Source organism: Tachysurus vachellii, chromosome 24, assembly GCF_030014155.1.
Source record: "Tachysurus vachellii isolate PV-2020 chromosome 24, HZAU_Pvac_v1, whole genome shotgun sequence".
NCBI classification, from domain to species: domain Eukaryota; kingdom Metazoa; phylum Chordata; class Actinopteri; order Siluriformes; family Bagridae; genus Tachysurus; species Tachysurus vachellii.
The window spans coordinates 7,097,956-7,108,531 of NC_083483.1; the positions used below are offsets into that span (position 1 = coordinate 7,097,956).

General features: G+C 39.5%; 1 protein-coding gene across 1 annotated transcript in view; it reads left to right on the top strand.

Annotated features, from left to right (window-relative positions):
- LOC132839664 (male-specific lethal 3 homolog) overlaps positions 1–10,078 on the top strand; it is an 82,715-nt gene extending 72,637 nt beyond the window's left edge. The window contains exons 21-27 of the mRNA XM_060860765.1: positions 1,341–1,477; positions 3,926–4,052; positions 4,487–4,576; positions 4,750–4,932; positions 5,092–5,230; positions 5,405–6,400; positions 6,820–10,078. Of these exons, the coding sequence (XP_060716748.1) occupies positions 1,341–1,477; positions 3,926–4,052; positions 4,487–4,576; positions 4,750–4,932; positions 5,092–5,230; positions 5,405–6,400; positions 6,820–9,791 (4,644 nt within the window). The 3' untranslated portion in view covers positions 9,792–10,078. The remainder of the gene's footprint in view (positions 1–1,340; positions 1,478–3,925; positions 4,053–4,486; positions 4,577–4,749; positions 4,933–5,091; positions 5,231–5,404; positions 6,401–6,819) is intronic.
- The last annotated feature ends 498 nt before the right edge of the window (positions 10,079–10,576 follow it).

A 10,576-nucleotide genomic window follows, 5' to 3' on the forward strand; every position in this document is an offset into this window, starting at 1 on the left:
ACTTAAAAATAAATCAGCCCTTATCCACAATATTTTTACACACACACACAAATATATATATATATATATATATATATATATATATATATATATATATATATATATATATATATATATATATACATACACACACACACACACATATAAAATTAATTAATTCATTTATTTATTTATTTTTTATTTTTATTTTTTAATCAGTTTTTATGTGTGCATAAAAATTATTTTATTAAGCTTATTTTAAGCCAGGATTCTTATTTGCAGCTGGAAAACTGTCAACTATCAACTGTCAATAAAATCTGCTCAGAGAAGAATCACCTGCATGGCAAACGTACATTACAGATTAAAGTCAAATGTAAATACAGTTAGGTTAAAAGTAAATTGAAAATGTCAGTGAACTTAAAACTTCACACCCCTTTGGTCTGTTTCTGTCTTCTCTTTTTCCTTATCAACCCAGGCAAAAAAATCAGCAGAATAGTGACCTTTAAAGTCTGTGAACAAATTCTCCTGGTTTTCTGTTCTCCCTCACTCTTATAGCTCAAAAGAGATTACAGGTTTTACTTAAAACATGGCCCTCTCTCTAATGGCTACCCAGTTTTTATTTTATATACTATTTAACCCCTGGAGCCATATTTATTTTTTGGTTTAATCTAGCAGTGTGATGATGACTGTATCCACGTTGTCATGGATGGCCATGTATTCACATCATCACAACTACTTAAACCCTCTACAGCCTCTTTTGAATCAATTTCTTTAAAAAAATACATTTTCTTTAAAAAATACATTTTAATAATCATATAAATAGATCTGGGGGGCACGGTGGCTTAGTAGTTAGCATGTTCGCCTCACCAGGGTCGGGGTTCGATTCCCGCCTCCACCTTGTGTGTGTGGAGTTTGCATGTTCTCCCCGTGCCTCAGGGGTTTCCTCCGGGTACTCCTGTTTCCTCCCCCAGTCCAAAGACATTCATGGTAGGTTGATTGGCATCTCTGGAAAATTGTCCCTAGTGTGTGATTGCGTGAGTGAATGAGTGTGTGTGTGTGTGCCCTGCGATGGGTTGGCACTCCGTCCAGGGTGTATCCTGCCTTAATGCCCAATGACGCCTGAGATAGGCACAGGCTCCCCGTGACCCGAGGTAGTTCAGATAAGCGGTAGAAGATGAATGAATGAATATAAATAGATCTATGGAACAACAAAAAGAACAAATGAACTCACACAAACATGATGTCAGTTAGTTTAGCTTTTACTTACTTCTGCCCTTGTTCATCTTGATTAGTTGAACAGTATATAAAAAAAAAAAAACATTTTTGCTCTAACATTGTTTTTATCACCCTCTGTCCCTCAGAGCTGTAATGACGTGGTTCGTGAGCGATTTGGCCCTGAAGTGAAGTATGACGCTGCTCTACGTCTAGCTGCTCTGCAGATGTACATCCTCTGCCTCACCACCCGGCCGACTCAGAAGTTCTCAATGAAGTACATCCAGTGAGTAAGGCTTCACTTGGCTGCCTCCTTCATAGAGAACTGGGAGTGAACTGCCTAAGTGAACCACGTGAACCTTGATCTCTTTATTCATCAGTCTATTCTCAGAGCTAATTAAAAGCAGGGCTGTTTACAGCAAGAGCTGTGTGACTAAGTGACCCTGTGATTTATAGATTTTAATTTGCAATCCGTCACTTTTTTTTTATCAGGATAACTTTCATAAATCAGACATTTTGGGCCTACAGGACAGTGGCAGTATTATCATGAATTACTTCATTAAGTTTTAAATGTCAGCTCATATCTTAAAGGTGGGGTGAGTGAGTCCTTTTTTTAGAAATAAGTTCATACTTTCCTGGAGCTTTCAGTGAAATATCTGCATGGAGACTTTCTGTGGCACACCAGATTCTCCAAGAATGGAGAGAAAACAAATAAAATGGACTATCAGCACTCTATCAGTAAGGAAAGATAAGACATCGCTACTTGTTACAGTCATGGTTCCTTACCGTTCAAAATTATTGCATTCAGGCAATCCATTTGCATGACTTTGGGAAAGTGATGTGGGGATCAATATATAGTATATAGTATATAGTATATATAGTATCAATTTCTTGGTTGCATTCGGTATTGGCTATTTAAATCCAAAAGAAGTCAATATTTTAGGTGGGGAAAATTTACATATTTTCTAAGAAGGCTTTAGTCTGTTATTGTAAGCACACTGATTAAACTATGCAAATTACCTGGCTGTAGTTCATATATTCAAGTAGAGTAGAAGATGTGGTTTATCAATATTATCTAATTATACATGTACCTGTCTTTAAGCCAGACAAAAAAAATCTGGATTAGAAAATGCAGACTACAGAATGAAAGAGCTGTAATAAGACTTACTGTAACATATAAGCAAGGGTAAGATCTTTTAAAAAAAAAGTTGATTATAAAAATGATCGTATTAATACAACTATACATGAATGAGAACATACCAAACACAAAAATAAATATATAAATGGCATCTGGAATGTTACTAATATATTGCTGCATGAATAGTCCTGATTGTACATTAATCACTGATTGTCACATTAATTACTGCAAATTTAGCTTAATATAACAATATGACTTCCACCTTCACTATTGTGTAGCTTATTAAGTATAAATAGTGAGCCAGCACTTTTCCAGCTTTTTTGGTGAACAGTGAATATAGTGAATATAGTCCTATATAGGGGGGCACGGTGGCTTAGTGGTTAGCACGTTCGCCTCACGCGTACAGGGTCGGGGTTCGATTCCCACCTCCGCCTTGTGTGTGTGGAGTTTGCATGTTCTCTCCGTGCCTCGGGGGTTTCCTCCGGGTACTCCGGTTTCCTCCCCCGTTCCAAAGACATGCATGGTAGGTTGATTGGCATCTCTGGAAAATTGTCCGTAGTGTGTGATTGTGTGAGTGAATGAGAGTGTGTGTGTGTGCCCTGCGATGGGTTGGCACTCCGTCCAGGGTGTATCCTGCCTTGATGCCCGATGACGCCTGAGATAGGCACAGGCTCCCCGTGACCCGAGGCAGTTCGGATAAGCGGTAGATTATATATATATATATATTTATCCCATCCCAGTTTCAGTCCCTCATTTGCTGATAAAATAACCTTCACTCTTCTGGGAAGGTTTCCACTAGATTTTAGACTGTGGCTGTGGGGTTTTTTGTTCATTCAGGTAAAAGAGAATGAGTAAGCTCAGGAACTGATTACACGTGAGGAGACCTGGGGTAAAGTTTGCATTCCAGTTCAACCCAAACTTGTTCAGTGGGGTTGAGGTCAGGGCTCAGTGCAGGACACTTGATTTCTTCTACTCCAACCGTGTCAAACAATGTATTCATGGAGCTCACTTTGTTGCACGGGGGATTTTGTCGAGCTGGATCAGTTTTGGGCTCCTTAGTTCCAGTGAAGGAAAATTGTAATGCTACAGAATACAGACATTCTACACAATTAAGTGCACAACACATTGTGGAAGGCTCACATCCATGTGTAATGGTCAGGTGTCTACATGCATTTGGTCATATAAACATAAATATAAATCTTGTCTATATAAACACTATACAGTATGCAGTCAGGTCCCAAGACTAGCAACGTGTTACGTAGACTACTTCATTATATTACCAATTCATACTGCAAAATAGACATTGTTATGAAGTGCGTTGCATTTAAAACAATATTTATAATGTCTTATTAACGTATTCTAACATTATTAATGTATTTGAAATTCATTATAAATTTGGGCTTGATGGAAAGTGTTTGTCAACTACACTTGAACAGATTACAGTGGACAATTATTACCTGAAACACTTGTATGAAAATAGCTTATAGATATATAACACAATCAGCCATTCAGATTTGGGCCTGAATAAGAAACAAAAATGCTTTGCCATATGCAATCTGCCAAATGTCCTCACAGTGCACATATGCTGTCCCACAGGAAACAGTGGGGATTGGCACATTTCCTACCCCCTGCAGTGTTCTCCAGCATGAAGGAGAAGAACATCAAAAAAGCTCTGACTCACATCCTAAAAACCAATCAGAATCTAGTAGCTCCTGGGAAGAAGGTGGGTATCCATTTATTGTGATCAGGGACCAGATCCTACAATCGATCCTAAATAAAAGACTCTTCAGTAACTGTTATTAGCTCAATAATGAAAAAAGTTTATTTCAATGGCCTTAGATGTTACATCTTCCTCATTATGCTGTGGGAGGTTTGGTAAAATGTCAGAAGAGAGGCATCTAGTGGTTCCAAAAGCAAGGCAACAAAAATTTACATTTAACATTCTCAAAGCATCATTGCCAAGAAAGGTGAAATGTTTGCCTCATGGAAAGTCGTTAATATGCCTTAAGATGTCCTCTGACTTTAAATTAGTTCAGTAATACATATTTCTAATATTATATTGTTAATCTAATCTTCTCTTCAAGGCCACTGTGTGTGACCATAGATTTCTTGAATAATGTGAATATGTTGCTAATATTCTTGCAATCTGTTTTGTAGTTAACCATATTGCAAGCAAAGGTTCACTATTTAAAGTATCTCAGTGATCTGAGATTATACGGAGGACGAGTGTTTAAATCTTTGCTACTGGTAAGTTGATTATTATAACTGTGCAACTATAAAGTGTTAACATATGTGCTCACTGTTATTACACTGGTTTACAGAAACCAGTATTTTTCATCATTCTTTCTTTCTTTCTTTCTTTCTTTCTTTCTTTCTTTCTTTCTTTCTTTCTTTTTATTGGCTTCCTATTTCACATGTAGCAAGGCGATAAGGAAACAGGTGTGACATTACTTGTAGGACCGAGGTATGGCATCAGTCATGTTATCAATGTCAAGACAAATCTAGTGGCCCTGCTGGCAGACTTCAGCCATGTTAACCGCATTGAGATACTTACAGAGGACGAAGTCAATGTGCGGGTAGAACTCCATGTTTTGGACGTCAAGGTATACTATTACAATTGTGCAGTGTGTTCTGCTGTTCAGTTAAACACCATTGCTATTCTATTTAATTTTGATATACAGTATGGTCAGGACAGGTGCTTTTTTAATGCCTTATAGACATTAATAGATTTTAATGCAAATCCAAACTTCTTTTTGAAACAGCCCATTACGTTAATAATGGAGTCCAGTGATGCCATGAACCTGGCTTGCCTAACAGCTGGATACTATCGTCTTCTTGTGGACTCACGTCGCTCTATTTTCAATATGGCCCACAGCAATAGCAATGGAGAAATAGATAGTGGTAAGTTCTTATGGATGAATTTATTTAAAGCTTAGACTTGAAAGAGTCCAATACACTGCTTTTATTTGACAATGTAATAATAAAAGTTTATTGTGAAAAATAATGCTAGATATCCTTAAACATTTGACAGGCAACATGCTTTCTAAATGAGATTGATGTTTCTATGTATTTCAGCCCAAGATCCTAGAGAACTTGAATGGCAATACAGTACCTCTTTAGGTATCTGTGAAGATCTTAACAATCAAGAGATCATACCTTCTTATCAACCAGAAATAGATTACTCACAGGATCAAGCGAGAGAGGATAGCATAGGCTCTTCTTATGTTCCAGAGACCCTTCCTCCTCCATATCCAGGCCATAGTGGAGAGAGGTCACAAGTTAGAAGCAGAAGTCCCCAACTTCCACCTCTTCCACCTGTACAACACCAACCCCAGGAGTCTCCTAGGAGTGCTAAGGTTTCTTTTATTTTCAGAGATCCACTTTTAAACCCTCGGAACCTTGGTTATCAGCGCCTCCTGGATGAGAGTCCCGAGTTGCTTGAACGGCCTTCTTTCATTTCCAGCAATGATCTGGGCTTTGGCTCTCCAGATGGAGAGACATTTCAAATTAGGCCTAATGTAGTCTATACCAACATTGGTGAGGGGAAAATCTTTGACAATGCTGAAGGTATTGAAGAGCCTCTCTTACGTGATTTATGCTATGCTGAGACCACTGATGATGTGGAGGATGAGGATGAGGCTAGCTGTGAAGAGGATACACCTGCAATACCTGGAGAGGGTGAAGCTGGGCTGCCAACCTGCAAGATAACATTTCTCACCCTTTCTGGCTCCAGCGATGATATTATAGATTTAACTGCGCTCCCTCCTCCAGAAGGAGATGATGATGAGGATGAAAATGATGCAATTCTGCTTTCCCTCAACATGGCCATTGCTGCACCTCCTCCTGGATTCAGGGACAGTTCAGATGAGGAGGGAGCAGATAGCAAAAGTCATCCACAAAGTTCCCGTAGCAATGACAGCATTCCTGTGTCCCTGATTGATGCTGTCCCTACACATGTTGAGCGCAATAATGTCAGAATCTTGGATCATGCTGTTGTGGACACGCTGCAAGCACTAGAAGCACTTGCTGTATCTGAGGAAACCACCCAGCCTCAGTCTACCAGCATTGCAGGTTACATGATTACTGTCATCACACAATCTTATTAGACTCTGTGCTTGTTATATAGCAAACTGTAACTGTTAGATAATTGATAACGGCTTTAAATAATACATGCATGTTCAGCCAAACACAAATGTATGAGAGAGTTTAGCTGATTGGAAAATTTTAGATCGGGAACTTTTGGTGTGTACTTAATAAATATGTAATAACCAAGTTCAATTAACAAATTTACAAGCTTTTACAAATTTGTGAAAGGTAATGTAAAAGTGCAATGGAGTAAAATGCATAGGTAACAGAATGTATTGTAACAGAAGATTAAATGTTGAAGTTAATTTATCAAAAACATGAATTCAGTAAATATATAAATAAATATGAACTGTTAAGATAAGCGGTGCAACAAAAACTTACTTGCTCACCATTTTTACTTACAGGAACTGGCATATCACGAGCTTTTAGTCCAGAGTCCTCATCAGATTCAGGAAATGAGACCAACTCCTCGGAGATGACAGAGAGCTCAGAACAAACTGCGGGCCACAGACTGTCTGAGAATGCTATGCGTCTTCTGGTGGCAACCACAGAGGGATACCAGCCCCTTCAGGAGGAAAAGACAGAATTCCCTGTCTCCCCTTGCACCAGAGGATCTATTCCTAAGCCACCACGCAGTCCCTCAAGACGCAAAGACTTGGCAGTTCAACCAACAACAGTGCCTTCAATGCATAAACTACAGTCTTCTGATAATCCAGAGACAGAGCCTGAGGCAAAGGCAGATAAGTCCTTGGGTAAATATCTGGTCAAATCTCACTCGAGCACGCTTTTGAATACTGGAAAAAGATTGAAAGCAATGGCGACTGAGGGAAGACGAATAAAAAAAAATAAAGATGCACCAGGCAAGTATAACACCTTCAGTGGAAGAGAAAGTAATAGAAGAAGACAATTGGTTGTGAAAGAATTCTGTGAAAGATTTCAAGGGCTACAGTCCTCAATAGAAAATGAGCCTTCAGGGAGCCAGGTTACAGAATCTCATGGTTCAAGAGAAGATCTAACTGGCAGCAATATTAGTCTCCCCACAAAGAAGCTTCAGGATAATGAACAAACTGAAACGTATAAGGATGATCAACAGATTCTTCCTCCATTACGACAAGGAGTGGCACGACTGTGTGAGTACCACCTAGCCAAGCGTATTTCTTCATTGCAGAATGAAGCTCTGTGTTCTCTTCAAAGTTCCCAATCCTCGTCTCTGGATGTCGGTGGCAGTACAGGAAGTAGTGCTTCTGCAACGCCAGTGGACTCCCCACATTGTGCCACTGACAGCAAAAGTAATTTTTCTGGCTCTTCCTCCTCCCTCCTGCTCACGTCAAGGGACCTTCACCCTCATGCAGATGCTGCTCTCTTGAGGAAGATGCTGCCAAATGTACATCCTCCGGGATCAAATCCACCCCTCAGTGTCCGACCATCCAAAATCAAGGAAACCACAGGTACAGCTCGAAGGAGCAACCTTCTAAGTGATCTGCATGAAAAAGATGGCAGTCCAATAAGTATAAACACAAAGGAGGGGAGTGAGGCTTATAGGCAGTTGATTAATTATCTAACAGTCAGCCATATGCATCAGGGTGGCAACAGCTTTAGGGCAGGATTTGGGGGCAGCAAAAAGGACCAAAGAAAGCATATCAAAAACTCTTCATTCTTTATAGACAAGGTTAAAGGTAAAGGGAACTTTAGTATCAAATGTCCCTGCATGCCTCCTTCTCCTTCACTGGTTCTCAGCTCAAACCCTAGTGCAGATTCTCACAGAGTCTCAAAAATATTCCACTCAACAACTTTGCCTGCTAAATTGAAGAGGAGTCCTGATTTGCATGCTCAGAGACCTGTCAGCAACGTTGATGTAGGGCCTAATCATTCTGAAAGAAGAAGGTCATATTCTGGCCTCAATTGTGAATTAGAGCAAAGTTTTAACCTTGATCAGTTCTCATCTTTAAATAGGAACCACTTTGAAGGGATACCTCATGCAAGCACAGATGACTTGCTCATATCTGACTGCAAGATGACACTTGCTGTCCAACAGACGCTTAATGATTCTTTTTGTCTCTCTAGTGTAGCTGGCACAGAAGACCGCGGAATGCTGTTGAGAGGAGGAGACTTACCTGCTAATTTACCAAGGCACATCAAAACCTGTGCCATCCCTCTACCCCAACCACCACCACTATCACTTCCACCACCACCAACATTACCTCCTCCACCTCAATTAAGGCTGTCAAAGAGCACCAGTTACATCGGGCCAACACAAGAGTCACTTGTCCCTCTTAGACAGAACCATCTAACTTCTCAAGGGTTAAATCAATGTAACACCAATACTCCAATTCGTGGCAGAGACATAATTAGAAGTACCAGTATTATAACTGCTGGATCTGGAAATATTGATGCACTGATTGAGAAATCAAGAGCATCATCACTGGCCAGAAATCAGCAGGACCATTTGCATGCAACTGAGCCACAACTACAAAGAAGAACTCCCAAGAATAAGCTGTCAAAAAGCTACTCACAAGGTTCAGTAGCATCCCAGACCATGGGTTGGTCTGTAAGCAACAGGGATTGTGCAGTTTCTCCAGTACAAAAGGATGCAAAGCAGATAGGTTCTGCACAGAAGCTGGATATAAATCCCTGGACATGCAATGGTCCATTCAGTTACTGTTTCTTCAAAAAGAAAAACCAGACAGTGGAGGAGGAAGGGGGCATAGGAGATGGTTTGAGAAGGCAGCTTTGTCACTTGGATGAACCAGGACCTTCTCAATACAACCCAGACTCTTGTGTTATAGACACGATTGGAGAACAGCTGTATGCAGAGGTTTTGAACAACATGACCTTTGGGGACAGACTGGTTCGCATTAATGCCCTGAAAGACCACACGTATGTGTACCCTGCTGTTTTTTCTGATGTTCGAAGAGATGCGAGTGAGCTGATTGCTGTGGTGCGTTCTAGTGTGGGCAGAAGTGACAGAGGTACCCCACCTATGCAGACAGAGGAGCTGGCACAGTACAAGCACTTGCTAGCAATCGAATCTAAAGCACTTGGGCAGGCATGCCACAGGATGGCTCAAGCACATGGCAGCCCAGAGGAGATGTTGCTGGCAGTCAGTTCCAGTTTTCAGGTGCTTTGCAGCTTATCTGAGATCTGCATGTGCTTGGTTCGTGGCTTAGGTGCTTCAGCCAGCCAGCAACAGCGTGAGGTTGCGGCCAAGGTTGATGAGGTGGTCATGAACTACATGTGCTTGCTTCGGGCAGCTGAGGGAGCCTCAGGTAGTTCTCCTGGGGACCAAAGTGTTAAAACACTTGATCGCCATTCTAGCACCATGTCGGCTATCGTCAACACTCTTACCCGCTCTCTCAAAACACTACTCAACAAGTAGGCCTCTTCTGAGTCAACCTTTTATTTGCAAAGCCATAAATGGACATCTGGGTTGAATAAAAACCCTAAAGTAATCGACTGGAACAAATACTACTGTGGTGTCCATAATTATTTTTCGTGTTAGAATGTATATACAAACAAATTATAGAACTTTTTAAGGAGCTTTAAAATGATTATTCGTGTATCCTAAATATCTTATAATGCTGTAATGTCCCATATTGCAGTTTAAAACTAGGGGATCAGAGTAGAGGATTTTGCTAAAGAGTTGTAATATTTAGTATATAAACTGGCTTCATATTGCAAATAACTAAATTGCTTTTTTTAATTCATTCTATTTAATTTTATTTATTATATAACAACCTATTGAAAAGTACAACAGATATGTACTTATATAATGCTTTTAATAATTATAATGGGTAATAATGGTTTCTGTTTATTTTGTATTTTCTGACATTATACTTCCTGAGATTATATGTAAAAATTATTTCACATTAATTATTTACCCCAATATAATTAAAAATTATACACATAATCATGACTGTCCTTAATTTTTAATCTCCAGAATACAATAAAGTGTTTAAAAGGTTGAAGGAATATCTGCTTTATTAACACATACATTGAATAGTCATTTGATTTGTTTATTTGTCCCGTAAGCTAAAACATTTTCACCACATCATTTTTGGTGCTTTGACAAAAATTCACAATGATGTAAATTTAAATGGTAATAATGTTTGGATTCAATCTTTTCATTTGAAACCATTCATCTATGAGACTGCTTGATTACTG